This window comes from Laetiporus sulphureus (assembly GCF_001632365.1).
Source record: "Laetiporus sulphureus 93-53 unplaced genomic scaffold LAESUscaffold_75, whole genome shotgun sequence".
Lineage (NCBI taxonomy): Eukaryota > Fungi > Basidiomycota > Agaricomycetes > Polyporales > Laetiporaceae > Laetiporus > Laetiporus sulphureus.
The window spans coordinates 63,742-91,505 of record NW_024468584.1 but is presented as its reverse complement, the minus strand read 5'-3'; the positions used below and the strand labels follow the sequence as shown (position 1 = coordinate 91,505).

The following is a 27,764-nucleotide window of genomic DNA, read 5'->3' as shown; positions in this document are numbered from 1 at the left end:
AGTTACCTTGGTTCGTGCCATCTGCGGCCAGACTGTACGAGAAAAAAAGATGATGTAGTACGTACGTAGATGCTGTTGCAGAGATCACCCTCGTTAATCCCTGCAGCTTGGTCGATCGATCGTCTAACGTATGTTGCCGTAAACTGAGGCGGCGGGGGGAATGTGAATCGATGATACGCGACGGGCGAGTGGCAGGCGCATCGACCGCGTAAGCCCATTGACGTGAAGCGAAACGCATCTCACGTGATGGTGGCTGGCTTCGCGCTAGACTAGTATCCAGCGACTCTGCCTCATCCAAACAGTACTAGGCCTGCTAATAATATATCTGTATTGCAGCAGAGCAACCATCCGCGCACTAACGGCTAAACATCCCGGAGTATGAAAAAACAAAACGTGGGCACACGCCCGTATGATGCTCACTGACACGAAGTAGCGATACAGGGAGTGACACACAGCAGCCAACTACAGTCCATAAATGAGAGCATCGAGCACCACGCAGGCGCGGTGAGTTCGGAAAGGTATCAGAAATTCTCTGTGCAGGAACGAAAACACACCGTGGTGAGCAGCACGAACGAACGAACAGACACGCAGCAGCCAAGCAGCAACGCATACCTTTGCCGAAGAAGAACTTGGTGCCGTCCGGCGTCGAGTACTTGTTGCAACAGACGTGAAGCTGCTTCGAGAGCACCGCAGGCCCGCAGAAGAACTGGGGTGAAACACAGCCAGATCAACCATTAGCCCCCGTTGCATCACGCATCACACGACAACAAATCGGGGCCGCAGCACTCACCACGCCAACATCCGTCTCCGGGTGCTTTTCGGCGACAGAGCTGAACACCCTGTCCCAGTTGGGCCGGCCGTAGTGCGTCGGCGCCCGGAGGGACGTGATCGCGTCCTTCTCGGCGCCCACGTCTTGTACCTAGGGAAGAAGCGGGAGGTGGCTATCAGTCACTGCGTGCATCACCATGGGGAGAGATACGGGACGGCGTGCGGAATAGAGTCGGAAGATAGCAGAGACGTCTGGAACGCAGTGGGGACGGGTAAGCGCAGGCGCGGGTACGCACGATGATGTTGTTCATGTCATCCTCCTTAATCTTCGCGGTTAAATAAATGTTGATCTCGATCCTGTTCTGCGTGTCCTGCTCCTCGATGGCCTGCAAGAGTGAGTGGAACCATTCCGCACTGCCGAAATCGCGGATCACCCAGGTGAAGTAGACCTAGAAAAGCCGCCGGCAGCGACCCAAAGCAGGGATCACGGAGAAGGTGGTGAGCGCTTGTCGGCAGGAACAAACTCCCGAAGTGAACGCACCTTCGAGAGACGCGTAGGCTTCGACTTGTCAAGGTTGTTCATACGGTACCAAACAGACTTCAAAATCCTGACGCAGGAATGGAGCTAAGCAGGGTATTCCTGCACAAATATAAATTCGAGACACGCACGAAGCGAACGGAGTCACACCGATACCAGCACCGACCAGCAGAACTGTCTCGTAGTTGAGGAAGTCCTCGCTGGCACTGCCGAACGGACCATCGACCATGACGCGCGGCAGGACGCGGTTGACAGGCGGGTTGGCCGCCGTGCCGATAAGCTTGCCGCCGTTCTCGGTGCCCCTTCCCTTGGAGTCAAAGTCGCAGCCAACAGCCTCCGCAAGCGCGCGTGTGAAGTCGCCGACAACACGGATGTGCACGGAGATGTAGTCTTCCTCCGGTGCGCTGCGTGCCCAAGAGAAGCGTCAGCCTTCCCACCAGGGGGTGCGTGCAGACTACCATGCCAACGCACCTCGTGAGAGTGAAGGGGTGCCACTGGAAGTACGAGATCTCTGGGCAGGAGAGGAAGATGTACTGGCCTGCGCGCGTCGTCGTCTTCTCCTTCTTGATTTGCAGTTCCAGCACGTTCGACGGGTGCTGGATGACCTTCGAGATGTAGGTCCGGTGGCGAGAACGCACTTCACGCAAGATACGCTCGAAGATGAAGATCACCCCGCCGGTGAGCCAGAACCGCTACAGGTATCCATGGGGATATCGTCAGAAAGAAGGGTATTGAGATGGAGATTAGAGCCTGGGCTGCGCACCCAAAAGAGTCCGATGGTGTTCCAGGAGCAGAACGGCTCGCGGTCGGGCTGGATCATGCAGAACATGCCATGCAGCTGCCAGTTGAGGAAGAAGACGATGAACAAATGGTGCGAGTACCAGAACCGCTCAAAGTTGGCACGGCGCCGCTTCTCCATCGCATACCATACCATGATGCCAAGCGCGGCCGTCATGATCCAGCCAGTAACGCCTGGACCGGTCGTGAAGTTTGCGAGCAGCCAGATGATGAAACGCTCCTTGGGCGAGTCAGAAAGGGCGAAGCCGAGGCGAGCAAAGTTGATCATGTGAGCGGCAATGTGCACGAAGGAGAAGAAGCAGATGCCCCATCCCATGGCCTTGTGGAAGGTGATGTTCTTGTCGAAGGGAATATAGTAGTTGAGCGGCGTGCGGCGGAGCAGCGAGATGAAATTCCGGCAGATGGGGAGCAGGATGAAGGCGACTTCGACATGGAGGGTGAGTGCAGCACCACGAGCGATTGCTGGAAGGATAACATGGTCAGCCAATCTGTAGGAATAGCGTGAAGCATTTGCGAAGAGCCGTAGCCACAGCAAACGCGATCACGGACGATGCGATGGGGATGACCGAGATGCATCAACTCCGACCGAACGCCGTCCGCGCATCGGTGCCGTGCCGTAGAGATTCCCATCACCGTCTCCATGTCCTCATCCGCATGATCACCTCCCCAGCTCTTCAAGGCCCCATTGCAACGTCGCAGCAGAGGATAGGACACTCACGATATGTAACACCAAAGGTGGCCCGTGCGCCCGTCAAGTCATCACTGAGGCTGTAGTACAGCAGTCCGAAGGTGACGACCAAGATGTGGAGGAAAATGAAGAAGAAGAAGAAGAGCCTCTTTCCTCCTTCGTTGATCATCCAAACGTGCCATCTGTCCATCATAGTCTCAGGCTTGTAAGGAGCGGGCGGAACCGCGCCGATGGTGTTGGTCCGCTGGAGTGGCTGCAGCCGTCTGCGCTCGGACTTGTTGCGCTGCAAATGACTGGGCCCCTCATCGGCGCGATCTGCGAACGGGTTGTCCATGTCGGGGTGCTGCGTGAGCGGAGGCATCTTGCCGTCCGAGAAGTCGAGGCTCGAAGAACGCTTCTTCCAGTTAGCAGACATGAGTGCTCAGTGCGCTGCAGGAGGGCTCTGGTGCTTGTCGTCGTTGTCGTCCCGCACAGCGGAAAACGAGCGAAGAGGACCGGCCTGAAGTGAAGGACAGTAAGGGGGTGTAAAGTATGCGAAGCCCAGGAAGGGGTGGAAGAAAAGATATAAAGAGGAGAGGACTGGCCTACACGGCTGTGCGTGCGGGACATGTCCTTTTGATTGCGATGTCACTAAGAGGCGCCCATTGCCATAGCAATTCCCAATCCTTATCCGGTAACTGCGAATCGAATAGCGTGGCTGCGCGTGCATTGCCAGGAGACCGTCAGAAACACTCGTCTGCTCAGAACACACGTTCAGGGAGATCAGTCTGCAGCGCAGTCAAGTCATCTAGATATTTGCTTGCATGGACGATCCAACCATAGCCTACACTCGCAGGCCCGTGCGACCGGGGGACAATGTCAAAGCGAGAGATGGCATCGCTCAATTAAACCGCCACATTTGATTCGTGATTTACACAATGAGAAGCAAGACGTGCCGCTGTCATTCCCATCATTTACGCCTGCGCAGACGTGTTGCATGCTGCGGGATTGGTAAGTCATACGGCATCCGTGCCTCGCCGCGGACAGCTTACCAGCGAGTCCCACTTGGCTTCTGACATTGAAGCAATTAAATGTTGCCGTCTCCCCGGTGGGCGGTGCAACGTCGATATCATTGAAAATAAGCCCCGTGCATGGCGACGCTGGACTGCATTCCATATCAACCACTATCATTCCACCAATGCTTAATATTATCCGCGCAAAAATAGAACATTCTACTCACACAGACTCGTCGACGATGTGCCGGTAAAGTTCACAAAGATCATGTCACCAAAATGATATTCTGATGGCGCGTCTCCTCTGACGTGACAGTTATCAGATAGCATCACGAGCAGCTTGATGCTGCAGCCCCTGGACGGCCGCCTGAGCTAGTGGCACTCACGGGTGTCCAGAGTTAGTCTGGTACAGCTGGATGGGATATGTGACATTGTCAAGCTGGAAGTTGCGCGCGGTGACATTCGCGACATGGCCTGATTGTGGAGAAAGATGAGACGCGGACGCTAACATGCTCAAGCTAGGCTCTCCCAATCACTCACCCCGTCCTCCGCCTCCCTCGGCCGGTGGGAACCCAATCGTTGTTCCCGTCCAAGACTTGAAATAAATCTGTTCGACACGACACACGCAGCACGGCCAGATCAGCTCGGCCGTCTGACTCTTGTTGTGCAGCGGTCACCTACCCCATGCTCCATGTACGGCTGGATGACAGGGTCCGGCCGCATCATCTATGCCAGAAGCCGGTCACGCCGCATGCATCATCTCATCATAGAGGTGCGATCATTCAGGAAATAATGAACACTTACGGTGACGTCCTCTATCGTAATGTTCTCGACGTTGTCGATCTGCAATGATCACCGACGTCAGTGTCAGTGTTGTCGGCCGCGGCATCGCTCAGTGTAGGATTGGATAGCACGGACAGACGGGCCCGAGGGCCAGAGGAGGAGAACAGACGCTAGCGTACCAGGTCGTAGTATTGCCCCAGAGACCCGAATGCGATGCCTGTACCGCCTGTGCAGGTGATATTCTTGGCATATATATTTGTCGAGTTCTAGCGCACAGAGCTGTCAGTCGACGCGTTTCGCTGACTGTATGATGGAGATTCTTTACTAACGCCTTTGATAGCAACGCAATCGTCTCCAAGCGTGATCTTTGCAATGAAACATCACTCGTCAAGCAAGTCGACATCGTACAGAAAAGCCATGACGCACGTCGAAGTTCAGCAAGGATATATTATTGGACCTGTACGTGTCGATACCTGCGACGAAGGCCGTCTCAAGCAAAAGCTGTGCATAACCGCCGGACGCGCTCACCATCTGTGTTCCACACAATGCTAATCACAACGTCAGTGTTCATCCGAATCCCGGAACAGTCACGCTATGACTCACTTCTGGTTGAAGTACGTAGGGTCCGCATTCGTCGCATTGCAATACATCCCATCATACACCACGTCCTCGCTCTCGACAACCGCATTGCACCAGAAGGGCTGGCTCTCGATCCTAAAGTTATTGATCGCCGCGCGCGCCGCGCGATACACCGTGAGCGACACCGGGCGTCCATCCCCGTCGATGCGCGTGCCGTTGCCGTACCACGACCACCAGTACTGTCCATTCCCGATAATCCCGCCCGTATTGTGCGCGTCGACGACAAAGTCGTGCCCGGTGATCACGAACCAGGACGCCTGACTCTGTACGAAGATGACGCGGTACGTGTTTTCGGGCTTCATCCAGTAAGGCAGGTCCGCTTTGAACTGCGGGTGGTGGAGAGCGGTCAAGTGATGTAGGATATGTTGGCTGGTTCGCATGGGTACGTACGTTGAGGTAGCCGTGCAGGTCTACTCGTGATTCTACCAAGTCCCAGGTCATCTTCCTGCCCGACATGCTATCAGAGCCTACTTTCTTTTACACTGAGCACTCACCTTGTGACGATGTACTCGCCCGGAGCGAAGGTGACCGTGCCATAGTGACCACACTGCGCGATGGCGGCCTCAATCTATTGCAGAGAAATTAACGAACGCGTCCCACCGTGGTAAAAGCATGGAGAAGCGCACCTGATCCGTATCATCTTCACCCTCTCCCAATGGCGCCAACGTACAGGTGTTGTTCGCCGCCGCCGAGAGAAGTAACCTCGTAAGACACAAAGCGACCAGATACAAGGCATGCAAAGCACGGGCCATCTCGATCAGTGCTCCGCGTTCAAGTCAAGCTATCACTGCTATGCTCATGTCAGAGAAACCCTCGCCCCATCATCTTATGTGCAAGTTCACGTCCAGAGGGGACATGAATGTCGCCGTGTATCACGAGGACACAGGAGAAGCAGCCAGTAACGGGAATATCTTGACGCATATACGGCGCGGGCTGCAGCGGACCGGCTGTAGGCTCAAGGTGTTTTGTGCGAAGCGTCGATGGCTTCTTCGAATGTGATGAGATGCCCCAAACACGACCTTATGATCAGCACGCTTGCGATCATATAGAGGGGATGACTTCACTGCGAGGTCACGATTCGCTGTGAGATTGTCTGATCCGCCGTTTTCTCGGAGAAGTAACGGCAGGCTGAATGGTGAGCGGAACGGGCTAACCGTCACCAAGCAGAAGGGTGAGTATGCATTCCGTAAGATGCACGTCAATCTGGATTGAGTCGTTTCGTCAATGAGGCCTGAATAAGATGTGCTCAATCATTGAGATCCGCGAAAGCATCGAATACACAGCGAGCGACTGAGGTGTCTCTGGTACGAATACACGGATATGGTAGAAATAAATGCAGATGCACAATCAGAATATGTCGGAAGGCAGTTGTTCACTCGGGTGCCCGGTCTGTGGTTGGTGACCCTTCGGTGCTTTCACAATCAAATCCGCTTGTTGGCTACATAACAATCCACCAGTTACTCAAGGAGAGAGTTCATAGGAATGCTGAAGACGTACAGTCGCATGCGGAGCAGCAATTTTCTATTCGCGGATTGCATGTTCTCACCCGTCTTCATAGTACGCATGAAGAGCGCCGCGCGCTGGTCTGTCTCTTTCGCTTTGAGAATCTGTGATGATGCTTCATGAGTGACTGATCATCGATGCCTGTTACCATGCGAGACTCGCCTTGTTCTGCCTGTCCACTCGCGCCTGGATCTCGCCGGCCTGGATTAGAGATACGACCTGTCGCTCGAGCTCCTCGATGGACCACCCAAATGCACTGCTCATACGCTCGAGCTTGATTGATGCAAATGGTTGGAAGTACAGCACGAGAGCGCGGCTTCGAATGAGATCTATGAGCTTCGCCATGTGCGATGACAGGTGGATATCGACATAATGTCGGGTCTGGTTTTTGATAAGGATCAGAGTCAGAATTCACGGCACGTAGTGGCTGAAAGCAGAGGAATGATTGACCGAGTATTTTTCGAGACCTTCAAGCACCGCCTTGAAGCGGTTGCCCATGTATGACTCCAGCAACTCTCGCACGTACGGCTCCTGCTCGATGTAAACACTAAAGTTGTCATTGTCAAGTACTTGGGAGCGAATGTCAGGTCGCTTGAATGACGCCAGAGCACAAAGGGTTGTATAGATCGCGATGTCCCCCGGAGCGATGAGCTGTATAACGGACAGATCACGATGAGCATGGACTACCCATAAAATGCGTTGAGGTCACGCTGACTGTGTTCGCCCATTCTCCCAATGTCTTTACACTTCCAACCTTGAGGAACGACGCTGCTGCCTTCTCATAATTGCCTTGCCCAAGGAGTGAGATTGCGAGACCCACGTCGAGCTTGCTCTGCACGCTCTCTCGCTCCGCATTTGCTTTCTCCTTGTTACTCGCTGAGGCGGGCGCCGTCGGGGCTGAGTTAGCGCTTGCGCGCGCAGCCGTTGTCGCGTCAAGTGCGGCGTCTGCTTTGAAGACATAAGTTGAGATGTGAGGATAGTTGCGCTGTTCGATCAAGAGCTGACAGGGCGTATTCGAGGTATGTCATGAGAGTCGGTGCGAACGTCATGCCGAACATACCTCAAGACATGACATGAATGTGTCAAGGACATGTTGATTAGTCGTGCAGAATTCGCGTGACTTCGTGTAATGCTTCAAAGCCGAAGCCGCGTCACCCGTCGCCCGGAAGAAGTCACCGAGATCTCTGTGAGCCATCTACAGTGGCAATGATCAGTACATCGTACGCGATCGATGATGGCAACACGTACCCGAATGCTCTCCTTGATCATGTTACTAGTGTATGTCTTAAGCTCGACCTCCAACTTATTCTTCTCGGCCAGATTGTTCTGCATTGTCTCTTCAATCCACTTCATGTCTAGTGCGGAAACCTCAGCGGGAGGAGACAGTTGACCATTCGACGCGGAGGCTGTGCTTTCGTAGGCACCGACAAGATCGCGGTAAAGCTTCACGTCGCGCATCTTGAATACCGTTTGCAACGCGCATTGAAGTGCCTGCACCGCAAGTGTAGGGCATAATTGTATCACAATGATCATTCTATCAACGAGGGAGCGACCTGCATACGTTGGTCAGGGACGCGTGCTGTGCATAACTGTGGCCACAGGGTACGCACCTGAGTAGCTCGCGCAGTATGCCTCCAAATCGAACGGGTGTGCATCGTCGACGGGAAGCCTCGTCGGATGCCTTCCATTTCTTCTGACAGTCTCCCCATGCACTTCGCCTTCTTCGACGGAGTCCACATCCATGACTGTAGCAAGCTAACGGTACAAGGAGAGAAGCTGAGCCTTGAGGCGCCAGTGAGGCCCATGCAGTGTTAATATATACATAATAATCATGATATACTTTTGCATAGGCCATGCTTAAGGGCATTTGGCACAGTGGTAGCGCGCACGCTTCGCATCCGCATCCAGATTACGCAATTTGCGTGAGGTCCAGGGTTCAATCCCCTGAATGTCCATTTTTTGTACTTGTTGCAAGTTAGTACTACACTGTAGCTAATGTATCAGGGCAAATGGTAACAACGTTAATTAGCTGAGTGCTTCGAGTCGTCCATGAGCATCTTCTCATGGACGCGCAGGGTTCTCGTGCAGTACGCATCTTACCACGAAAGCGACGGCCTTATAAGGGGCAGTTACTTCCAAACGGTGGTTTTGTTTGTGACAGGTCCCACTGTGCAATTGATAGAATTGTATGCCGGAGACCTTCGTAGAGTTACTTTGAGGTTGCAATGGTGCAATCACAATGGGTACTGTAATCATGAAAGACCGTTTGGCAGTGAACATGCATTGCTGTATCCCATATTATAGTCGACTAATCAATTGTACATGCACAAAGCACCTCGGCGAAAACGCAGTAAATGCCAATGTCAGAGAGTCATGTCCATAGCATCCCGATCGTCCGCAAACAGTCTCGCATACTCCAGACAAAGTCTGTATACATACGCTGAGGATGACATTCACGTTCAGCCTCGCGCATTGGCAGTGCAGAGAAGGACGTCCTACCTTCCATATCTACTCTCCTCCCAATCGTCCTTTTCCATTGCTTGCCTGCGCGGGCGATCCGACGCAGTCTCCGGTCACCGTCAACCGAGTGTCGTGATGCTGGGGGAACGGCCAGTGCCGTTGAGTTCACAGCCTCCAGCGTCGACGTGGTCGCGCCAGAGAAGAAAGCATGAATATTGTAGAGCTCCTGGTATGACTGGGAAAGCGGGATGTAATGCAACCTAGTACCCATCATTCAGCACATGCTTCACGGGCGACGTATTGAAGCACATACCAAGGCTGGATCCAGTCGGAGAAGTACTCCTTGTACACCGTTGACTTGATCACGGCGCTGTCCGACTCCATGAACGAGAAGAATCGGCCCGAGTAGCCCATACCGTCTATGTCAACAAGGTACTTGTGTCTCCAGTGGTCACCCAGGTTGACTCCGCCATCGTCGAAACGATGTGCCCTGATCAGTGCATTAAGACCGCCGGGGTAGTTGTATGAATCAACTACCTTCATGAAGGCGACGTCCATGATCTCTTCGTTCAGTATTGATATAGGAACATCCGCATAGATGTAGTTTGTCGAGCTTGGAGGATCGGCGAAGACAACTGTGCGATTGACGTTTGACGTGTCGCTGGCCATACGCACTAACCTGCATGAACGCCGTCAACATCTCATGGGCGCACTAGGAACCGCTGGAGCTACCAACCTGTGGCGCTGATACGAAGCGGCAAAGCCAGGAGGTGAACTACCACCACCCGTCGACGCGCCTCTCCAGAATATCTTGTCTGACTTCATCTCCCAGGGAGTCTCCATATGGTCGATCTCCTTAAGCACCAGGTTCACCGGGTCGTACCCGTACGTATATCGCCTCGTCTGACCATAGTAATAATGGCTCGGAATTCTGATGTCCGAGTACCCAGGGGCCTGCGCCGGGGAGAACACAGGGAAGAGCACCGGAATCGTGCGCCAGTCAGAGAAGAAGTGGCCTTGTATGTAGTGTGCCCAGGGATTCTCGCAGAAGGAATAGTTGGCACTGACGTCCGGTACAAACTCAAACTCCTGCGTACGTGCAACGAGCTGGCTAGTGCGATTCGTTGAGATCACACGGGAGGAGCTGAAGAGCCTGCGTGCGGGCGTGCCGGGATCACAGGTGCGGCGGTACGCTTCCCAGACGTTGCCCTCTCCCCTCCAGTCAGGGGAGTATGCGCCGCTCAGCTCAGCTTGGATGTAGTCTGTAGGTGAAAGTGTCAGGGGTCATCGTGAGACAGTGCGCTGAGCCGTACCATCTTGCATTGTCGAGTTCGGTTGAAAGCGCTGTTCCCATGGAACGAGGATCCGCCCTTCCGCCATCGCGTTGACGGGGAAGTCTAGGTCAGGAAGCTATGAATGAGATTCATACATGAGCCTTGACAAGACAGGCAGGATACTCACTTTGTCCTGGAACTTCTCAATCATCGACCGGAAACCCTTCGCACGCGCCCCAACATCATCGCTGTTGGGTCCGTCACGGATGTTTACTGCTGTGGCTTTCCCATCACGGATTCTGACTAGATCTATATAGGGGAGATGCCCCGCCTGCAGAATATCAATACATTTGCAGGAGGAGATACGACGAAATACGTACTAGCGCGGCTCGCTCTCGCAGTTCCTCCCCTGGCATAGCCCAAAATGGGGCCAAGTCCTCCATGATCCCGTCGTACTCGTCAATCATGACAACCTCGTTGTCCTGCGCAAATCTCCACCATTCATCGAAGCCCCGCGGCGGTTTCCGCCCATACCTCCGCTGGTACTCTTTAACTGCTTCCTCTAGCGTCTTGCTCTGGCTCGACACCAATTGTCGGAACTTCGTTTCGGCCTCCGCCATCAGTTTGGGTATCGGGTGCTCCTTGATTGCTCGTCGGCCATGGTGCCCCGAGAAAGGGATGATCTTCGAGGCACTTGGTAGCAATGAGTTGTCAGGGAAGTTGCTATCTCTCTGGCTGCGTCCTGCCCATGATCCTCCTTGTGCGAAGAAGATTATGATAGCCAGTGTAAATAGTAGCCCGGTTTTGTTTCCAGAAAGACTGTTGAACATGTTGTTGTTGAGAATGAGATTTAGGCGGTCGCTAAATGCCGTCGAATGTAGACAATAGTTTATGCGACACAGTAATCAGCGTGCAGGCAGGAAGAATAGACGTTTCTCTAGCATAAACGGCAATTGAGTGTATGGGAATGATCAACGCAGAAGGAGGTGATACGTGAGTGGTGCGGGTAAAGTCTACAAACAACCAGGTTGATCGAGAAACGCTTCGAGTGCGCAGTCTCGAAATGGCAGGTGTGCACGTTCAACCACACAATTCACTCATGATATGCATGAAACGCCAACAGAACCGCAACTGATCTTCAGCTTCGTTATTATATAGCCAAACTGAGGTGTTTCCTTCCGATCTCTATGGTAAGAGCATTTATAGGGCACTTCAACCGATCTAGTTAATTTTAGTCGCCGTCCAGAACGCAGCATGGTAAATATATCCAAGCATGCTTTGGGTATTGTTTGTGTAAGTCGTATCAATCGTTCTCTCATTCTATCATGCAGGTATGAGTACCATAGTTGACCCAATGCAGTCGTATCGGGACCTACCGATATCTCGAATCCAATCTTGCGGGCAAGCGTCTTCACTTCCTCCAGGGTCAGCTCGACGGACGGATCGTTTGTTGAGTTGTTCTCGAAATGCCACAGCAATGGACCTATTGAGAATTATTATACACTTCGCTCAACTGTGACATCTATGAGCATACCGAGATTGATCCAGACGCCGCCTGGCGCCAGTATACGGTGGATTATTCGAAGATAATTCACAATGTTCTTCGCCTGAGCACTCATTCAGCAGTACGTCGGATAAACGATCCCATTGGGACTCACTGTATCAATGAAGAAGCAAGTCATTACAGCATCCCACTGTCCCGATTGCGGCTCCTTGTCATCACGCCCCGTTCCGTACACTTCCTCGAAGTCGCCTAGACAGTCCAAGAGTATGAAAAAAGCACGAAAATGCGGGCTCAACGACGGGACCTACCTGCTACCAAAGAAAAGTCTCTTTCAGGTGGCAGGGAGGAAGGAAGGACATCTGGGATATTAATCGGTCGCAACATGGCCTCATTATTTGGTAGATTGGAAAATGAGTGGACATATGGATACAGGGTATGCTGCCCAATTTCATCCGTCCTGCGTGAGAGAACAATGAGTTACTGGCAACTAGAAGGCTGTATTCGAGCTTGCCTGTTCAAGATGAAATAGGACGCAAGAAGCATGTAGTGTGAAAATTCATTTCCTTGACATGCAAAGCCTACAATCATTCCATTAGCAGATGGCTGATCACATTCATTGAGATTTCACTAACCAAGATAAGCAACATCCCATGCAAGTCTGCCAAGGCCGGCTCCCGGAATGAGGACTCTTAGGTTTTTCCTGATTGTGAACTTCGTTAGGCAGGAGTTCCACTGCAGCCCTTGAGGATTACCTGTCTTCTTGCGACACTCCAGAGAAATGCTGAAGAAGAGCTTCTCTCATGGGCGCATAGCATAATTCCCTTTCGGGTTTCCCCTGATGCGTATTCAGGATCCAGAGACAATGATAATGTCCTCAGAATACCTCCTCGCTCCAATCGCGAACGAATTGTTTCAGCGTACTGCGCAATTTATCCATATCGAATTCAGTGGGCTTGTATCGCTTCCCTCCTCCTTGGCCTGACTGCGGTCCAGACGGCGTAGCATGCAAATGGGAATGCGAGTGAGAACCATGGGCGTGACTATGACCAAGCGAGTGCGAGTGGCCTATTGGAAAATATCTCAGCGAATCGTGTCTTATGGCGATGAGATCAATTGCGAGCTACCGTGATTGTGAAGAACAGCGTCCTGATAAGCATGACCTTCATTGTTCTCTTCCAGAGGCCTTTCTTCTTCATCCAGCTCATGGCCGAAGATATCAGGATTGGCCACAATCTGGTTCAGAAACTCTGCATTTGCCAAGACTGCACGATCGGCCTCTGCCAACTTCGCCTTGTAGCCCAACCCGTCAAGCAGTTCTTGATCTGCCCTCGGCAACGTGTAGTAGTCTTTTCTGCGCCGATTGTTTGCGAACAGCTGGTAAGCAACACATCGCGTTGAGCGTTTTGTCCTTGTTGTTCGATGGTTGCAGAAGTTACGGTCCTTACCGAGTACTGTGCATATTGCCGAAACGTTGCAACGACGTTCGCAAAATGGGCTCTCTCCTCTTCAATTTCTTCGTGAGTAAATGACATCCTGCAGAGTGCGGTTTACTCGCAAGGAACAAATGTGAGTGGAAATGATCCGATCCGCGGTCGGGTACATTGCCATAATAGGCATTCGAGGCGCTCATATAACGATCTATGCACTGTTTGGTTCGCCCTCCGAACGAGCCAGATCTGAGAAATACTGCAACTCCATAAATTTATAATCCCTGCAACATAGAGACGTGATAATGATGATGCTGATGATGTAGTACAAATGACCAAGGTATGTGAATACGAACGAATGTTGATGAGATATCAGGATGCAATAGGTATGTGGCAATCAACGAAGATCAATAATTTCCAAAGGCATTTCTTTGAGCTGCACATGACTGTTATCACAGTCCTGTATATGCGTATGAGCCATGAATCGCATGAGAACCGATGAAAGACGAACTGTGTATACGGGAACCTCAGGATGAGGGTGGAAAGCCTCTTTGATGGTACAGTCTAGGATCGTTTGCAGGCCTGCAGGGTCTGTCAGTCGGAATATGCCAAAGCTTGATAACAGCCTCGGTCAGAGCAAACATAGCGTAAAAGCAGCAAAGACACATACGTAGGCGTGGATGATGGCGCGCAAACGACTGCGAATGACTCCGGCAGCATACGTTGGAAGCCGGAATGTGTATGCAGATCAACTGACGACATGAAACCTGATACCCAGGAAGACAGTTAACTCCTAACTCAATCGAGAGCGACACAACACCTACACGACTGTGTGGGATGCGTGTGGATCTAATAAAAGATGAACGAAATGAACGTTAGCCCGCGCTCGACCGCTGACGGCATAACGCACGCACCCAGCCAAGAGTTATCAGGTGGCGCTCCTCTGTGAACTGCAGCACAAGCTCTTCCTCGTCCATGGTGCACGTATCACTCGTTGAGTGCTGCTTCGGGATGAGCAGTGTGGTCACGACGTATTTGCTTCCCTTGTCCTTGCCAAGCAGCAAACCGCATGTCTCCCTGTTCTGCAAGGTGTTCACACGTGCAATCGACACAAAGCGGGGAAGGCATTCCCTCGGAAGCCTGACCGTCTTCAGCTCTCGAATGGAAGTGTCGACTGACGTGCTAGGGACTATCCGTGGTGCTGTGGGCGGACCTTGGGACGAAGGAGTAAACGAACTTCTGGATGACGTATTGTGACCACTGGAGGAGTATGATACTGTGCTTGATCTGCCAGATGACTCTGGAGTATGGTAACGACCGGGAAAGGGTGGAACGATGGGATCTACAATGGGATTTGACGGGTTAGGAAGGATATTGGAATATAAGTCGCCTGGACCTTTGGACTCAAATAGAAGTGATGAATCTTGAGGAGGTGTAGCAATGGAAGAACTAGAGAACATGGACTGCAAGGATGGCACGTAACCTTGTTTGAGCTGGTGCTGCGACATCAAAGAGGGATAGCGAACATGCCCAAGTTCCGGAGGGGGAGGAGAGGTTGTCGTGATCGGAGGTGGATATGAAATTCTGTACATGGCCAGTCAATCATCACATATGCCGCGTGGATTGAGACGGCTCACCCAGGGGCATACTGCCTTAACTTAGTAGGCGTTTGATTAGGACTCCTCTGGCGAATCCATGGCTGTTGCCCATCTACTCCCTCAGCGTCATTCGAGGAGTCGTCGTCGTTCCGCAGCGGATTCTCGAGCGGCATGACGGATAAACCGAAGCTGCTACTGTACCGTGATGAGTTTGTCGCGTGTGTGGGTTGAGGAGCTGCTACGGGAAATGCAGGAGGCACCGATCTGGTCATAGCCTCTTGTGTGATGACTTGATGGGACGGGATTGGTGTTATAGTTGATGGCGACAGTCGTGTCGCGACCTCCATCCGAGCAGCAAGAGCAGCTGCCTCCGCTTCCTGCTGCCGACGCACAATCCCTTCCTGCTCTTGCCTGCGTTTCTGGTCAAGCGACCTTCTCCGCTCTTGCTCTTGTCGTGCCTCCGCATCCTTTCTTGCCCGCTCTTGTTGGGCCGCAGCGGCAGCCTCCTCTCTCCGACGCGCCTCCGCTTCATGCTGTCTAGCTCGTTCTTCGTCTTCCTTCGTGTATTGCGTCCTCTCTATGTGCTGCCGCCGCGCCTGTTCCGTCCTCTGCCATTCCTGCTCTCGTCGAGCCGCCTCCAAAGCGTTCCGTGCGCGCTCTTCCTGCAAGTCTTCGCGACGTCGCCGCGATGAGTCTCGGCTTCTTCTTTCCTGGCCCCTTCTCTCATCCTGCGATGAGCTGGGAACCGAAGAATGGTTGGAGCCTGATGTTGAGCCACGCTGCCCGTGCCATTGCTCGTAGCGATCAACGAGGAGAGGCTTGAGCCGGCTCATACTATCGAGAATGTCTTGGCCATTCTGTTGGCAAATGAAGTCAGCGCGTATGCGATTTCAAAGCAAAGAAAATTGCTGAAGGCACAGTAATGCTGCCTCAACGACAATCACCCGACCGGTTCTGAAGAGGTAACCTGGAAACAATTCGTAACGGATGCATTTTCGTACAACCGCCACATCCCGCTGCTAACTTCACCTCCCGCTGCATCTAGTGTTCACAATACAACCTCACCAGCATAGGATACATGACAATGAGACGGGACACATAGAGCCGCAATTCTCGTGACTGATCAGGATGCTCACCATATCAAGGTTCTTCCGCTGATCGGGAGTCAATAAGACGCTGTAGTCTCGATGCGTAGGTATCTTTTCCAGTACAACGGTGGCGGCCTTAGCATAATTCACGAACGCATTCTCATAATCGCCGTCCTTGACAAGCTGCTCAGCTGTTCTTCTGGCCTTCTCCGCGGTACGCAACCAGTGCTTCAGACCCTTGTTCGGGTCCCAGAAGATGTCCTGTGCCCTTGTGGCAAGCTCTGAAATCGACGCCGGACGATTTCCGTGAACGTAGTGGCTCGAGCCAGAGACGTCCATGACTGAAAGAATGAGAGAACAATAACCCGGGTGACTGCGCCCGACAGGCAGTACCGCGGGTTGCCCAAACTGGCCACCTATTGAAGGGAGATGTAATACACGTGACCCAAACGCGTTCAGATCGTTTCGGTCGGGTTCGGTTCAAAAAAGAAAACAGCTCGTTGGCCAATCATATAGGCTGGTTTATGATAGACGCTGGTTCGGCAGAAGCCGGGGTTCGCTCATCGTCGCCTCTCTCGACGCCCTGCCTGACGAGCACGTTGTTTCCCCAGGTGACCGCCTACCTGCACGCCGACGAGTGTTATCTCGCGGGTCTTGTAACTGTTTAGCGATGTTGCGGCTGGTGTCGTCTGCGTCGAAACCCACAGCCAGTGGCATCCTAACGAAGTATGTTCCTGCATCTGTTCCATTGGGAGGTATGTGGCGATAATGAATGCCGCTGCAAGGGTGTCGACTGAACGCGTGGGCAGGAAGAAGAAGTTTTGCATCAACTTCAGCGAAGCAAGCGGACATTACTTTGACAGTAGATGGGAAGGAAGTAACTGTCCCGCAGGGTGCGTATGCGTTTCTTGAAGGTACGGGCGGCTTTGATGGACAGAGCGATCGTCCAGGTTCTGCTTTGATTCAAGCATGCGAAGCCGCTGGGGCTACGATACCACGGTAATTGCTATGATACGGGTGGATTGGGATACTTATTGATGTTCGTTTGTTGGGCAGGTTTTGTTATCATGACAGGTATGTCGTATTTGCCTCCCCTGCTACGCTTGCTGACATCCGATGCGTACGCGTTTAGGCTCGCGATCGCGGGAAACTGTCGGTATGTTGTGTTACCGTCTATTTCTCCTCGACCATCTGACGATCTCTGTAGTATGTGTCTGGTAGAGGTTGAGCGGTCACCAAAACCAATTGCATCATGGTGAGTTTGACATGACGTTGGGATACAGAGTCGACTGTTCATTGTACTCGCGCGTTGCAGCGCGATGCCCGCCATGCCTGGTGCAAAAGTGCACACTAACTCTCCTCTCGTCCATGAGGCACGGTATGTCTTGTCTCCCCATCTGCTCGTGCTGCCGTTATTAATATTACATAGAGAGGGTGTCATGGAATTTCTCTTATCCAATCACCCTTTAGATTGTCCCATCTGCGACCAGGGAGGAGAATGCGACTTGCAGGATCAGTCGATGCGATACGGAGCAGACCGTTCGCGCTTTCACGAAATCACAGGAAAGCGTGCCGTCGAGGACAAGGATCTTGGTCCTCTTGTCAAGACGTCCATGAACCGCTGCATTCAGTGCACTCGCTGTGTCCGTTTTGCGAATGAGGTCGCTGGAGTGGAGGAGCTTGGTACAACTGGCCGTGGGAACGACTTGCAGATCGGCACGTACGTGGAGAAGACGATGAACTCGGAGCTGTCTGGAAACATCGTGGACTTGTGCCCCGTCGGTGCGCTGACGAGCAAGCCATACGCATTCCACGCGCGTCCATGGGAGCTCAAGCACACGGACTCAGTCGACGTCATGGATGCTGTTGGCTCGAACATCCGCGTGGACTCGCGCGGACAGACGGTGATGCGCGTGCAGCCACGACCGAATGACGACGTGAACGAGGAGTGGATCAGTGACAAGACGCGCTATGCATATGACGGTTTGCGATTCCAGCGATTGACCATGCCGCTCATCAAGCAAGGCGATCGGTTCATCCCTGCATCCTGGGAGGATGCATTGAGTGCTATTGCGGACGGCCTGAATACGTCTGGCGCACGCGGTGATGAGATTCAGGCTGTTGCTGGCCACCTCGCTGATACCGAGTCGATGGTCGCGCTCAAGGATCTCGTGAACCGTCTTGGCTCCGATAACCTGGCCGTTGACTCCGTTGGTGGCCGTGCTGCCCCAGTGCATGCTGTGGATGTACGTTCGAACTACCTGTTCAACTCAACCATCCCCGGTGTCGAGCAGGCGGACGTCATCTTGCTCGTCGGCAGCAATCCGCGTCACGAGGCCGCTGTACTCAACTCGCGCATTCGCAAGAGCTGGCTTCATACGGCTCTCGATGTCGGACTCATTGGCGAACGCGTCGACACGGCATACGGATATGACTACCTGGGCTCGGATGCAAAGGCTGTTGCGGACTTCGTCTCAGGCAAGAGTGACTTTGCGAAGAAGTTCAAGTCTGCGAAGAAGCCGCTCATCATCGTCGGCAGTGCTCTGGTCGAGCACCCTGATGGCGCTGCGGTGTACAACGCGCTTGCGAAGTATGTGGAGGAGAACAAGGATACGCTTCTCACTCCAGAGTGGAATGGCTTCAGCGTTCTGCAGAGGGTATCTTTATTCATCTTCCTCTGTTAGGTGGCGCTAATGACTGTTAACAGATTGCATCGCGACCCGCCGCGTACGAGATCGGGTTTGTTTCCTCCAGGAAGGCATCTACGACGAAGCCAAAGTTCATCTACCTACTTAACGCTGATGAGGTCGATCCCAAGTCTATTCCTCAAGACGCCTTCGTCGTCTACCAGGGTCACCATGGTGACCTTGGCGCACAGCTCGCAGACGTGTGCCTGCCGGGCGCTGCATATACGGAAAAATCGATGACCTGGGTGAACACTGAAGGTCGTTCACAGATGGGTCGCGCAGCTGTTCCTCCTCCCGGCGCATCGCGGGAGGACTGGAAGATCATTCGGTTCGTTACCATCAGTTCCATTAACTGTTATAATTGGCTTACGTGTTGTGAAAATAGCGCGATTTCCGAAGTCTTGGACAACCCTCTGCCCTATGATGACGTTCTTCACTTGAGGGATCGCATGTGGGAGATCTCCCCTACGCTCGTGCGCTATGACTCGTCAGAGCCGACATCAGTTGAAGTCGCCCTCGCGGGCCTGAAGACGTTGGCTGCGGGCACCGCGAATGCTAAGGTTTCTGGCAAGCCACTCGCGAAGCCCATCAGCAACTTCTACCAGACAGATCCTATATCCCGAGCGTGAGTACACCTGGCCCGCAAACTACAGCGAGATCAATCTTGACATTCTTGTCTTGTTAGGTCCGTGACGATGGCGCAGTGCACACGTGCGTTTGTGAAGGGCGAAAACTATGGCTTCAGCGAACTGTCGAGTGGTTCGGAAGCGGCATACGCATAGCTATATGAATTTTTTATGTAATGAAACTGTTCTTTCCTTACTCCTTGACCCGGCAATGTAGACGGACGTGCATGGCATCACGCTGTGGCATTGAGAGTCGGCTCGGCGACGGGTTCTCAAGGCATCCGTCCATTCATCAAATCGAGCATGTTATGCTCGTGATTGGTGACGGTGTGATCAGCCGAGTCGCCTGCGCGAAGTGCTCGTCGAAAAAGCGGGTAATTATGAGGTCTGTTAGAGTCCTCCTAAATGCAAGCTGATGATACAACACTATACTACATACATGCACAACTAAACCAAAAAAAAAGCAAACAAAAACGACAGAAACAGTAAGATATATGCATCATGGAACAAAAACTACCATCAGCACATTCACCACGAGCTTCTCCAAGTCCCTTCCCTGCGCAAACGGCACACGCTCTTTCGTGATCGGCCCCGTCACACTAAAATCGTTCAGCAGCACGATGTCCGTCTCGGCGATGGGCACCGCGCCACTCTTTTGCACGCGGCGGTGCAGGTCATCGTCTTCTTGGCCATCAGGCTCCAGTGTGGACGAGTTGAATGTACCGGGTAGGCGCCCGCCATTGATGACAGAGATGGGCATGCGCGCATGCGAGCCATTGGGGCTCTCGCTGAGATCGCTGAGGAGCTCGACGGTCTTATCGACGGGCCAGATGTACCCGCCTGCCGTCCAGCGGAGCTCCGGTGAGAGCTTATAGAGCTTGATGGCGTGATATAGGAGCGAGTCGCCACCTTTGAGCTAGAGCCGCCATTGAGTGCTTAGTTCACAAAGCATATATCTGCACATACGTATGGCACGAGCGACTCGGCGAGCGATTCGGCAGGATTGACACCGTAGTCCCCCGTGAGGTAGAACGCGAGTCGCCGTCCGCGAGACCTGTTCAGTATCGGCGAGAGCAGATCGAGGAACGCGTCGCTCGGTACGATTAACGGATCAGGCTGGATGAGCGCGGGCCCGAACGTCTTGAGCTGCACACCGTAGCTGATCGTGATCCTGCAGCCCTTCTGCACCGTGTCGACCTCATGGTCCGCATCCGCCATGAACGCCGTCCACTCCATATCGCCGCTCTTCCCACCTCGCCCGGCAAACTGGTCCTCGCGCCCATCGGTACTGCGTACGATGAGGGTCCCGCCACGGAAACGCACGGGCAGCGTCACCACGATTGTCGCGACGCGATTGTCGCTTGGCCGCTGCTGGACGGGCAGGCTGTTGCCTTTGAGCACGATCTCAAGCTTGTCCCGGATCGCAGTTAGGTAGTGCCCCACGGGGAGCGTCGGGAAGAGCATATTCCGTACAGTCTCGAGGATCGGATGGTTCGCGATTTCGAGGGTCGTGGTGAGCGGGAGATCGGGAGGGTAGAATAACGATTCGTTCTCAGGAGACGTGTAGCCGTCTACGCCGGTGGGATGTGGTCTGCACGCCGCGATCAGCACGTCAAGCGCTGGTGGCATATCATGGTCGATGTCGATCGGGAAGTCGACCGAGTGTGTGATGCCGCTCTGCGTCGAGTTCAGCGTAAGTAACCGAATGTGATAAGCGACGGGCGAACTTTTGAACGGAAGAACAGAGTCAATGCGGACGGGTCGATCGGTATACGCCCGGACACCGCGAATGGATGCGCCTTGATCATCAGGAGAGCGGCCACGCTCGATCGGAATGCCGTCTCGTTGTCGAAGTCTTCCGATGGCCGTCTACGCCGCAATGAGGGCAGTGCGGCCGTAGATTGACCTGGAGAATGCTCAACCTCGAAGTCGGCCATGCTGCTGGAATGCTTGGGGTTCGTGTGCACATCGGGGTGGTGATAGACGCTCGAGCCTGGCGGAGCAGAATGCGCGCTAAGCGTCGGGCGAGGCATCGAAAGGTGATATACGCAGGTTGCTCGCAGTGAGCGGGCAGGGGGAACGTGTGTGGAGTGTTAGAGATTATCAACCACGGATGGACTCGAGGCCAAGACACTGGGCCTCGTGACGACGAGCCTGGTTCCGTACGCCGACCACGCATGAGCAGCATGGCTGGATACTAGATGAATGAGCGACGAGTCGTCCAGAGGTCTTTCATCAACAGCCTCCTGGCATGTCCGTTGCTCTTGCAGATTTTGAGATAACGAATGCAGTTTGTCCTCGGCATGTGGGCAGTAGAGCGGAAACTTAACTTTCATATGACCAATTGAAAGCACTCGTAGATTTGAAACCGACGGCGTCCGGCTCATGTACATATGCAGATGGAGACAAATTGTGTAAAGTGGAGTTGCCAAGTAAGATAGCCTTCTGCTCAGGAGACTCTGACTCCGCTTTCGCGGGAACTCGTATTCACCGCTCAGCGTTTCAGCGTGGCGAGCTTGCAAGCGGATGTATAACTATTTGCAGTTCGTATGGGCTCCAGCAAGACGAAGGTCGTTGCGCGACACGATGCGACCTTCCACATCGTGAATGCGGGTCGCTTGCATTTGTATATCGCGTTCGTGCATTTCGGTCGGCTCTAGAACGTGGACGTGAGTAGCGGCCATATCGGGCTCAAGAAGCTGCCTGTTTGGGTGCCATCAGTTCCCAGGCTTTCCTTGTGTGGCCCGCCACAATATTGTTCCTCTCACTCAATATCAGCTGTCCCCTTCTGCATGATTCGGAAATCCGTGAGTACCCACGTCGCAGGAGCTTCACTAGTTGTCGAAGTTCCAACATTGTTCTGTAGGTCGATGCTAACCCATGCCGCGCGGCAAGAGTCCTAGAAGCATAATACTTTGAAGCAGTTCAAGTTCCACACGGGGGTCTCAACTTTATTGACTTCGGTGAGTTCTGGCCCGTAGCGCCTTCCGAAGCATTTTGAAATATGCCGAGTAAAGCGGTCCTTCATCAACAGTTTTCCATTGCCCATTGCTCTTGCAGAGTTTGAGATAACGAATTACTAGTAGGGAGTAGACTGGAAACGACTTTTGGCATATGGCCAGTTGAAAGCACTCGTATATTTGAAGCTGATGACGTCCAACTCATACGCACCGCTCAGCGTCATGAACTTGCAGGCAGATGTATGGCGATTTGCGATCCGTATCGGTACCAGGCGAATTTGCTGGCAAGACAAGATCGTTGCGCGACACGTACTACGCGACCTTTCGCATCGTGGGAACGCAGGACCCACCTCAGCATAACCTGATGCAGCCTGCGGCAGTGCGGTGAGTACACGCCGTCCTCAGTCGAGTAGACGACGTTAAATGGGTCGTTTACAATTGTATATAGCGTTCGTGCATTTCGGTCGACTCTAGAACGTAGAGGCGAGCAAACCAAAAACGGTAGCAACCATATCATTGGCTCAAAAAGTTGCCTATTTGGGTGCCGTCAATTCCCAGGCCGCTTTCCTTGTGTGGCCTGCCACGACGTTGTCCCTCTTAGTCAATATCAGCTGTCTCCTTCTCGATGATCCGGAAATCCGTGCATACCTATTGGCATGTCGCAGGAGCTTCACTAGTTGTCGAAGCAGCTCCAGCATTGTTCTCAAGGTCGATGCTAACCCGTAGCAAGAGTCCTAGAAGCATAATACTACGAAGCAGTTCCACACGGGGGTCTCAACATTTCACATAGCGCCTTCGGAAGCATTTTGAAATACACAGAGTCAAGCGGCATGGAGTCCCAGTCACGAGTCGTACCTCTGGTACGACTTTGTGCTTCGATGTTGTTTAGCAATTCATCGTGTCTTTAGGCATGTGTCGCTGAACTGTAACACATCAGGACAGGCTGGAATAGGTCTGACATCGTCTGAGGCCATCCAACGCGTCCTAGGTTCAATGAAAAGCGGCGCAAGGATGATTTTTAATGCTAGAGCACGTCCATCAAGCAAGGTAACTGTATCGTCCTAGAACAACTTTGACACTTCACCAATATTTCAAATCCCTAGAGAATAGTGCCTTGAAACGAGGGACATCCGGAGTTCTATATGCCTGCTTCTCTTCCGAGCATGCATGACCTGTTACACGTAAAAAACGCCTGCATCGGCCCAAGCTGTCGGCTCATCAAGTCAAATTCAAGTTCTCTCCTCCCTCCGACACCTCCGGACCTGTCTCACTCCATACCCCTGAACGTGATCTCACAAGTGGGCCCTGACGGCGCGGGACACGACTGCCCCATGCGCCAGTCACCAATCTAGTCCGGGCGGCCAATGCATTTTCGACATTTCCTGACAAACGCGGATCAGGACCATCGGATGCATATTCACAAATTTCTCCCAGATCCCAATCATAAAGCGACGTCGTCGTGTTGCAGATGCCATGGGTCGCATCCTGACTATGCAAATATGTCTTGCCAATCGTGAGGAAGCCGGCGCAACAAGCAGTCGACGACGCATAGAAACCCTCAAAGTTTCCAGCCATGCCGAGCTGTCGAACAGGACCTTCGTTTCTCCATACGTGGTCCCCTAATTTCTGTCATTGGCCCCACGCGTCTGGCTGAGAGTGATGTCCTAAGGGGTGGAGAACGCTCGTAAGTCGATGGGATCCTGCAGCCGCGAAGGTGGGCGGAGATGAGTCCGGGGGGACAGCACGTTCTGGGCACATTAGCTTCGCGATGCGGGGTAGAGCTTCATTAGAAGTTCATCGAAAACATGGTTGCCGTGAAATTTGCTGGCGCAGCGCCAAACAGTTGATGCGGGGTGTGGGCTGATCGTCTATAAAGTGCGCCCCATATTCAGCTTGTCATGCCATCCATCTCACTAGAGCCGCTGTTTCTCTCATGCTGTTCAGGTCCTCGCAGCCGATGATGACGATTCGCACGTCCGACGATTCAAGCAGCCTCAAGGAGAAGGGGGACATCCGTGGGTAGGTGAAACGTTACGTTTCCGGCGAGTCTCTGTGTGTGTTCTGAGCGCTGAGCGGTGCGCGAACACAGCTACGATGAGAAAATAGAAGACGTCTCCCAGACGGTCCGAGTTGCTGGTCAGATCTCTGAGCTTGCAGTCGTGGCAGAAGATGAAGAGCGGACGACGTGGTTTGTGTGGCTCCTTGTCTGCTGCAGTAGCATCTCGGGTCTGCTCTTCGGTCGGTAGCAGTTGCCGTTTCGTCTTTCATAACAGATTTGTCATCATCATCATCGCATCGCAGGCTATGACACCGGGGTTATATCTGGTGCACTCGTCACGATCGGCTCAGATCTCGGGCCCGCCGAGCTCTCTTCATTTCAAAAGGTCAGTGCCACCAGATCCACGGATCATCGCTCACCCGCCCGCCCTCAGGAACTCATCACCTCCGCGACGACGCTCGGTGCCCTCATCGGCGGCCTCATCGCGGGCATGCTCTCCGACTTTCTCGGCCGCAGACCCGTCCTCGCCGCCGCCGACATCATCTTCATCGCCGGCGCGATCGGCCAGGCCGTATCCCACGCCGTGTGGCCCATGGTGACATCCCTTCCTCCTTCGTCATAGCTCTAGTCCTGACACATGCATGTGTGCTAGATCGGCGGCCGGTTCGTGATTGGCTTCGCCGTCGGCGTCGCATCGTGCATCGCGCCGGTATACATACAAGAACTATCGCCGACTCGCCTTCGAGGCCGCATGGTCGCGCTGAACTCCGCCTTCATCACTGGCGGCCAAGTCGTGGCGTATGGAATTGATGCAGCCTTCCAGAATGTCCATGGTGGTTGGCGGTACATGGTCGCTATCGGTGCGATACCCGCCGGGCTGCAGTTCATCTCTCTGCTCTTTCTCCCCGAGTCGCGTATGTGATGTCCATACTGCATTTTCCTGATGGCGGTATACTCAGCAGGACGAGATCAGCACGAATACTCATTCGCAGAGGTAACGTCGAAGCCGCGCACTGCGTGATGTCGAAGATCTATGGCCTTGCGACTCCGGAGCAGGTGGATCTCAAGGTATATTTTCTTGTTTTGGTCGCCGACGGAGTACGGCCGTTGACTTACGCTTCGCAGGTCAAAGTGCTGGAGGTCGCAGTCAAGCAGTGCGTCGAGATCACAAACTCGACGACTCTCTGGCAGCGATTCAAGTCCATCCTTTTCGTCGGTGTCAACCGCCGCGCACTCAGTAAGTCGTGCACACTTCTCTTTCCTTCGGTGCGCTAATGCCCTTCAGTCATTGGCTGTGGCCTGCAGGCGTTCCAGCAACTGGGCGGCTTCAACACTGTAAGTGATACCGGTATCAGTCCATCTCCGCCTGTCCTGACATACCGCGCACATCTAGCTCATGTACTACGGCGGTATGTATTTGCAGCCGGAAGAGACGAAGAAGTGATATTGATCACCCGCACCAGCCACGCTCTTCGAGGAAATCGGCTTCAATGACCCCATCGCCGCCGGCTTAGTCATCTCAGGCACCAACTTTATCTTCACGCTCTTCGCGATCAAGTACATCGACATCATTGGCCGACGAAAAATCATGATCTTCTCCATGCCCGGCATGGTCATCGGGCTCGTCGTCGTGAGCATCTCATTTTACTGTACGTCGGTCTGCACAACCTATCTTTTACGGTTTTGAGCGCGCTGACGTGGTTTCATTGCACGGCAGATATGACAAAGACGACGGGCGGGTTCCTCGTCTCAGGGACGAAGTACTCGCACACATGGTCGTCGCTCATCCTGGCGTCCATGATCTTCTACGTGGCATCGTACGCAATAGGCATGGGCAACGTCCCCTGGCAACAAGGCGAGCTCTTCGCCCTCGACGGTAAGCTCTCCCCCCTTCCATCCTCTACTCCCTCCTCCTCCTGATCTTCACCCCCACCCAACCTAGTCCGCGGCATCGGCACCTCCCTCTCCACGGCCATGAACTGGGGCACGAATCTCCTCATCAGCTCGACCTACCTCTCGCTCATGGCCGCCATCACTCCCGCAGGCGCCTTCGGCTTCTACGCGGGCCTCTGCCTGCTCGGATGGATCTTCTGCTTAACCTGCTACCCCGAGACGGCGGGGATTAGTCTCGAGGAGGTGCAGATCATCTTCCAGAATGGATTCGGTGTCCGTGATAGCGTGCGGCTCCGTGCGGAGAAGCGCGCAATCGTGCGGGCGGAGAAAGAGAGGCAGAAGGCTTGATGCGCGAGCGGTCGCTGGTATGCCAGTAAACATGTGCCGTGTCGTGTCCCCTTGATTATGACGAACATGTAAACGACCATGATATGTTCCTGTGATGTCTGCGACGCACTGTTGTATTTTGTAGGTTTTTCACTTTCACAGCGCCCAATCATGCGGATTGCTGGGATTCCCGTGTATTTATAAAATCTATCCTATGCGCTCAGCGATACGTGACACTTGTCTGAGCGAATGCGCCGCTACAGCTCGGATTTGGCCGAGGAACTTGATAACAATGTCTAAGGGTTGGCACTGGATCGTCAAATATCACGCATCAACATGAACCTCAAAGCCTTCTATGCTTTTGTTATTCCTCGCCGAGTGAGGTTACATACAAGCCTTGCTAATGTTACAATGAGTGTCTGAGGCCGCAAACCGTTCAACTACTAAAAAACAATTCAAAGTACTATATCATGCTACAGATCCGAGAATTTCACAAAGAATACAAAAAAGCATCATCCGTGAATCACTCGCGCATCCATTCACCGCCGCTCGCCAATTGTGCGAACACGCCGTGCTTTGCATGAGCTCCTCGTAAGTGCCCTCCTTCGCAACGGCACCATCATGCACGATGAGTATCCTATCGCACATGCACATCATCTGCAGCTTATGGGTCACGACGAGCGTCGTCCGCCCGATGCGTGCCCGTACGAGGGTATCCCAGCAACCATATCCATATCATTGACTCAAGAAGCTGACCGTTTGGGTGCCATTGGTTCCCGTGATTTATTTGTGTGGCTCACCGTAAGTTGTTCCTCTGAATATCAGCTGCTGAGCTTCTTTTGCCATCGTTGTCACCCGTAGGCTGAACATGGAAGGAGTGCTGCCAGTCTGCTTTACTTGGTTGCCATACTCCTAGTAGTCTCGCTCTCTCAGTCCAAGAATGCATGCTTCTTCGGCTTTTAGGTGAACATCTCTGGCAATGTGCTCCACGAAGTCAGGACACGATGCACAGACGCATGAGCAACCATGAAGTAAAGTACCATTCTGAACTCTTCCAGAATGCCTAATACATCCAGCAGACAAGAGACACACATCGCGCGCTAGAGCCACTCACATTTTTCAAATTCCTCAATCCACAATGTGGTTCGTATCGTTTAATGTTTATCCGAACCTCGCCCACCAAGGTTAACGTTCGACACCATCCATGGTGTC

At 53.2% G+C, this 27,764-nt stretch overlaps 10 protein-coding genes and 1 non-coding gene across 11 annotated transcripts; 3 read left to right on the top strand and 8 right to left on the bottom strand.

Moving 5' to 3' along the window:
• Positions 1 to 294: 294 nt before the first annotated feature.
• Positions 295 to 3,164, bottom strand: LAESUDRAFT_732028 (NADPH oxidase). Its single transcript, XM_040910156.1, has 9 exons — positions 2,823 to 3,164; positions 2,070 to 2,566; positions 1,778 to 1,998; positions 1,438 to 1,710; positions 1,310 to 1,376; positions 1,065 to 1,217; positions 791 to 919; positions 613 to 706; positions 295 to 532 (listed from the first exon to the last, which is right to left on the bottom strand). Exons 1-9 carry the CDS (start codon positions 3,151 to 3,153, stop codon positions 522 to 524), a joined length of 1,776 nt encoding a protein of 591 aa, XP_040758456.1. The 5' UTR covers positions 3,154 to 3,164; the 3' UTR covers positions 295 to 521.
• A 306-nt stretch (positions 3,165 to 3,470) lies between these two features.
• On the bottom strand, positions 3,471 to 6,024 carry LAESUDRAFT_732026 (glycoside hydrolase family 28 protein). The gene is made up of 16 exons (XM_040910155.1): positions 5,833 to 6,024; positions 5,701 to 5,774; positions 5,597 to 5,651; positions 5,171 to 5,532; positions 5,096 to 5,115; positions 4,994 to 5,040; positions 4,897 to 4,932; positions 4,747 to 4,833; positions 4,589 to 4,627; positions 4,466 to 4,510; positions 4,325 to 4,391; positions 4,171 to 4,258; positions 4,012 to 4,088; positions 3,824 to 3,955; positions 3,596 to 3,771; positions 3,471 to 3,528 (listed from the first exon to the last, which is right to left on the bottom strand). The coding sequence occupies exons 1-15, from the start codon at positions 5,956 to 5,958 to the stop codon at positions 3,746 to 3,748; spliced, it is 1,281 nt and encodes a 426-aa protein (XP_040758455.1). The 5' UTR covers positions 5,959 to 6,024; the 3' UTR covers positions 3,471 to 3,528; positions 3,596 to 3,745.
• A 309-nt stretch (positions 6,025 to 6,333) lies between these two features.
• On the bottom strand, positions 6,334 to 8,490 carry LAESUDRAFT_732025 (G protein pathway suppressor 1). The gene is made up of 8 exons (XM_040910154.1): positions 8,320 to 8,490; positions 7,958 to 8,262; positions 7,770 to 7,904; positions 7,425 to 7,709; positions 7,160 to 7,360; positions 6,872 to 7,090; positions 6,704 to 6,813; positions 6,334 to 6,644 (listed from the first exon to the last, which is right to left on the bottom strand). The coding sequence occupies exons 1-8, from the start codon at positions 8,450 to 8,452 to the stop codon at positions 6,554 to 6,556; spliced, it is 1,479 nt and encodes a 492-aa protein (XP_040758454.1). The 5' UTR covers positions 8,453 to 8,490; the 3' UTR covers positions 6,334 to 6,553.
• An 80-nt stretch (positions 8,491 to 8,570) lies between these two features.
• Positions 8,571 to 8,664, top strand: LAESUDRAFT_t95. Its single transcript has one exon. It is a non-coding gene; the product is annotated as a tRNA-Ala (tRNA).
• Positions 8,665 to 8,971: 307 nt separating this feature from the next.
• On the bottom strand, positions 8,972 to 11,447 carry LAESUDRAFT_732024 (glycosyltransferase family 90 protein). Its single transcript, XM_040910153.1, has 7 exons — positions 10,824 to 11,447; positions 10,631 to 10,774; positions 10,483 to 10,579; positions 9,906 to 10,431; positions 9,483 to 9,848; positions 9,209 to 9,429; positions 8,972 to 9,149 (listed from the first exon to the last, which is right to left on the bottom strand). Exons 1-7 carry the CDS (start codon positions 11,271 to 11,273, stop codon positions 9,073 to 9,075), a joined length of 1,881 nt encoding a protein of 626 aa, XP_040758453.1. The 5' UTR covers positions 11,274 to 11,447; the 3' UTR covers positions 8,972 to 9,072.
• A 109-nt stretch (positions 11,448 to 11,556) lies between these two features.
• On the bottom strand, positions 11,557 to 13,504 carry LAESUDRAFT_687751 (N2227-domain-containing protein). The gene is made up of 11 exons (XM_040905967.1): positions 13,393 to 13,504; positions 13,072 to 13,321; positions 12,831 to 13,012; positions 12,700 to 12,782; positions 12,580 to 12,647; positions 12,429 to 12,525; positions 12,256 to 12,404; positions 12,102 to 12,196; positions 11,978 to 12,050; positions 11,820 to 11,926; positions 11,557 to 11,763 (listed from the first exon to the last, which is right to left on the bottom strand). Exons 1-11 carry the CDS (start codon positions 13,477 to 13,479, stop codon positions 11,665 to 11,667), a joined length of 1,290 nt encoding a protein of 429 aa, XP_040758452.1. The 5' UTR covers positions 13,480 to 13,504; the 3' UTR covers positions 11,557 to 11,664.
• Positions 13,505 to 13,771: 267 nt separating this feature from the next.
• LAESUDRAFT_665475 (Mov34-domain-containing protein) lies at positions 13,772 to 14,834 on the bottom strand (the record flags this gene model as incomplete). The annotated part of the gene is made up of 5 exons (XM_040905193.1): positions 13,772 to 13,834; positions 13,886 to 13,988; positions 14,045 to 14,141; positions 14,199 to 14,223; positions 14,289 to 14,834. The coding sequence occupies 5 exons, from the start codon at positions 14,832 to 14,834 to the stop codon at positions 13,772 to 13,774; spliced, it is 834 nt and encodes a 277-aa protein (XP_040758451.1).
• Positions 14,835 to 15,912: 1,078 nt separating this feature from the next.
• On the bottom strand, positions 15,913 to 16,476 carry LAESUDRAFT_529647 (uncharacterized protein). Its single transcript, XM_040902832.1, has 2 exons — positions 16,109 to 16,476; positions 15,913 to 16,032 (listed from the first exon to the last, which is right to left on the bottom strand). The coding sequence occupies exons 1-2, from the start codon at positions 16,397 to 16,399 to the stop codon at positions 16,021 to 16,023; spliced, it is 303 nt and encodes a 100-aa protein (XP_040758450.1). The 5' UTR covers positions 16,400 to 16,476; the 3' UTR covers positions 15,913 to 16,020.
• A 169-nt stretch (positions 16,477 to 16,645) lies between these two features.
• On the top strand, positions 16,646 to 19,529 carry LAESUDRAFT_708515 (NADH-ubiquinone oxidoreductase; the record flags this gene model as incomplete). The annotated part of the gene is made up of 11 exons (XM_040906690.1): positions 16,646 to 16,815; positions 16,870 to 16,953; positions 17,011 to 17,059; positions 17,117 to 17,134; positions 17,193 to 17,212; positions 17,264 to 17,315; positions 17,376 to 17,438; positions 17,490 to 18,717; positions 18,768 to 19,075; positions 19,133 to 19,372; positions 19,433 to 19,529. The coding sequence occupies exons 1-11, from the start codon at positions 16,731 to 16,733 to the stop codon at positions 19,527 to 19,529; spliced, it is 2,244 nt and encodes a 747-aa protein (XP_040758449.1). The 5' UTR covers positions 16,646 to 16,730.
• Positions 19,530 to 19,743: 214 nt separating this feature from the next.
• On the bottom strand, positions 19,744 to 21,728 carry LAESUDRAFT_732021 (uncharacterized protein). The gene is made up of 3 exons (XM_040910152.1): positions 21,101 to 21,728; positions 20,340 to 21,050; positions 19,744 to 20,289 (listed from the first exon to the last, which is right to left on the bottom strand). Exons 1-3 carry the CDS (start codon positions 21,404 to 21,406, stop codon positions 19,873 to 19,875), a joined length of 1,434 nt encoding a protein of 477 aa, XP_040758448.1. The 5' UTR covers positions 21,407 to 21,728; the 3' UTR covers positions 19,744 to 19,872.
• A 2,515-nt stretch (positions 21,729 to 24,243) lies between these two features.
• LAESUDRAFT_732018 (general substrate transporter) lies at positions 24,244 to 26,714 on the top strand. The gene is made up of 12 exons (XM_040910151.1): positions 24,244 to 24,352; positions 24,423 to 24,571; positions 24,635 to 24,717; positions 24,766 to 24,927; positions 24,985 to 25,246; positions 25,306 to 25,400; positions 25,458 to 25,569; positions 25,618 to 25,667; positions 25,726 to 25,741; positions 25,796 to 25,981; positions 26,050 to 26,208; positions 26,275 to 26,714. Exons 1-12 carry the CDS (start codon positions 24,294 to 24,296, stop codon positions 26,571 to 26,573), a joined length of 1,632 nt encoding a protein of 543 aa, XP_040758447.1. The 5' UTR covers positions 24,244 to 24,293; the 3' UTR covers positions 26,574 to 26,714.
• Positions 26,715 to 27,764: the final 1,050 nt, after the last annotated feature.

What these genes read in the sequence shown, in the direction of transcription:
- LAESUDRAFT_732024 (XM_040910153.1), bottom strand. Translation starts at nt 11,273, where the DNA reads ATGTTCAACAGTCTTTCTGGAAACAAAACCGGGCTACTATTTACACTG. An exon ending in TGCGAGAGCGAGCCGCGCTA is followed by an intron (nt 10,775 to 10,823) that starts GTACGTATTTCG and finishes GATATTCTGCAG; the next exon opens with GCGGGGCATCTCCCCTATAT. An exon ending in GCTTCGTATCAGCGCCACAG is followed by an intron (nt 9,849 to 9,905) that starts GTTGGTAGCTCC and finishes GCGTTCATGCAG; the next exon opens with GTTAGTGCGTATGGCCAGCG.
- LAESUDRAFT_732018 (XM_040910151.1), top strand. Translation starts at nt 24,294, where the DNA reads ATGACGATTCGCACGTCCGACGATTCAAGCAGCCTCAAGGAGAAGGGG. An exon ending in CATCTCGGGTCTGCTCTTCG is followed by an intron (nt 24,572 to 24,634) that starts GTCGGTAGCAGT and finishes ATCGCATCGCAG; the next exon opens with GCTATGACACCGGGGTTATA. An exon ending in TGTCAACCGCCGCGCACTCA is followed by an intron (nt 25,570 to 25,617) that starts GTAAGTCGTGCA and finishes AATGCCCTTCAG; the next exon opens with TCATTGGCTGTGGCCTGCAG.
- LAESUDRAFT_687751 (XM_040905967.1), bottom strand. Translation starts at nt 13,479, where the DNA reads ATGTCATTTACTCACGAAGAAATTGAAGAGGAGAGAGCCCATTTTGCG. An exon ending in TTCGCGATTGGAGCGAGGAG is followed by an intron (nt 12,783 to 12,830) that starts GTATTCTGAGGA and finishes AATACGCATCAG; the next exon opens with GGGAAACCCGAAAGGGAATT. An exon ending in GGAGTGTCGCAAGAAGACAG is followed by an intron (nt 12,648 to 12,699) that starts GTAATCCTCAAG and finishes GTTCACAATCAG; the next exon opens with GAAAAACCTAAGAGTCCTCA.
- LAESUDRAFT_732028 (XM_040910156.1), bottom strand. Translation starts at nt 3,153, where the DNA reads ATGCCTCCGCTCACGCAGCACCCCGACATGGACAACCCGTTCGCAGAT. An exon ending in CACCTTTGGTGTTACATATC is followed by an intron (nt 2,567 to 2,822) that starts GTGAGTGTCCTA and finishes TTATCCTTCCAG; the next exon opens with CAATCGCTCGTGGTGCTGCA. An exon ending in CACCCCTTCACTCTCACGAG is followed by an intron (nt 1,711 to 1,777) that starts GTGCGTTGGCAT and finishes TTGGGCACGCAG; the next exon opens with CGCACCGGAGGAAGACTACA.
- LAESUDRAFT_529647 (XM_040902832.1), bottom strand. Translation starts at nt 16,399, where the DNA reads ATGGACGTCTCTGGCTCGAGCCACTACGTTCACGGAAATCGTCCGGCG.
- LAESUDRAFT_732021 (XM_040910152.1), bottom strand. Translation starts at nt 21,406, where the DNA reads ATGCCTCGCCCGACGCTTAGCGCGCATTCTGCTCCGCCAGGCTCGAGC. An exon ending in CTCTGTTCTTCCGTTCAAAA is followed by an intron (nt 21,051 to 21,100) that starts GTTCGCCCGTCG and finishes AACTCGACGCAG; the next exon opens with AGCGGCATCACACACTCGGT. An exon ending in CCGAGTCGCTCGTGCCATAC is followed by an intron (nt 20,290 to 20,339) that starts GTATGTGCAGAT and finishes TGGCGGCTCTAG; the next exon opens with CTCAAAGGTGGCGACTCGCT.
- LAESUDRAFT_732026 (XM_040910155.1), bottom strand. Translation starts at nt 5,958, where the DNA reads ATGGCCCGTGCTTTGCATGCCTTGTATCTGGTCGCTTTGTGTCTTACG. An exon ending in CGAGGGAGGCGGAGGACGGG is followed by an intron (nt 4,259 to 4,324) that starts GTGAGTGATTGG and finishes CTCCACAATCAG; the next exon opens with GCCATGTCGCGAATGTCACC. An exon ending in AAGCCAAGTGGGACTCGCTG is followed by an intron (nt 3,772 to 3,823) that starts GTAAGCTGTCCG and finishes CCAATCCCGCAG; the next exon opens with CATGCAACACGTCTGCGCAG.
- LAESUDRAFT_732025 (XM_040910154.1), bottom strand. Translation starts at nt 8,452, where the DNA reads ATGGATGTGGACTCCGTCGAAGAAGGCGAAGTGCATGGGGAGACTGTC. An exon ending in CATTCATGTCATGTCTTGAG is followed by an intron (nt 7,710 to 7,769) that starts GTATGTTCGGCA and finishes ACGCCCTGTCAG; the next exon opens with CTCTTGATCGAACAGCGCAA. An exon ending in TGGGAGAATGGGCGAACACA is followed by an intron (nt 7,361 to 7,424) that starts GTCAGCGTGACC and finishes TCCGTTATACAG; the next exon opens with CTCATCGCTCCGGGGGACAT.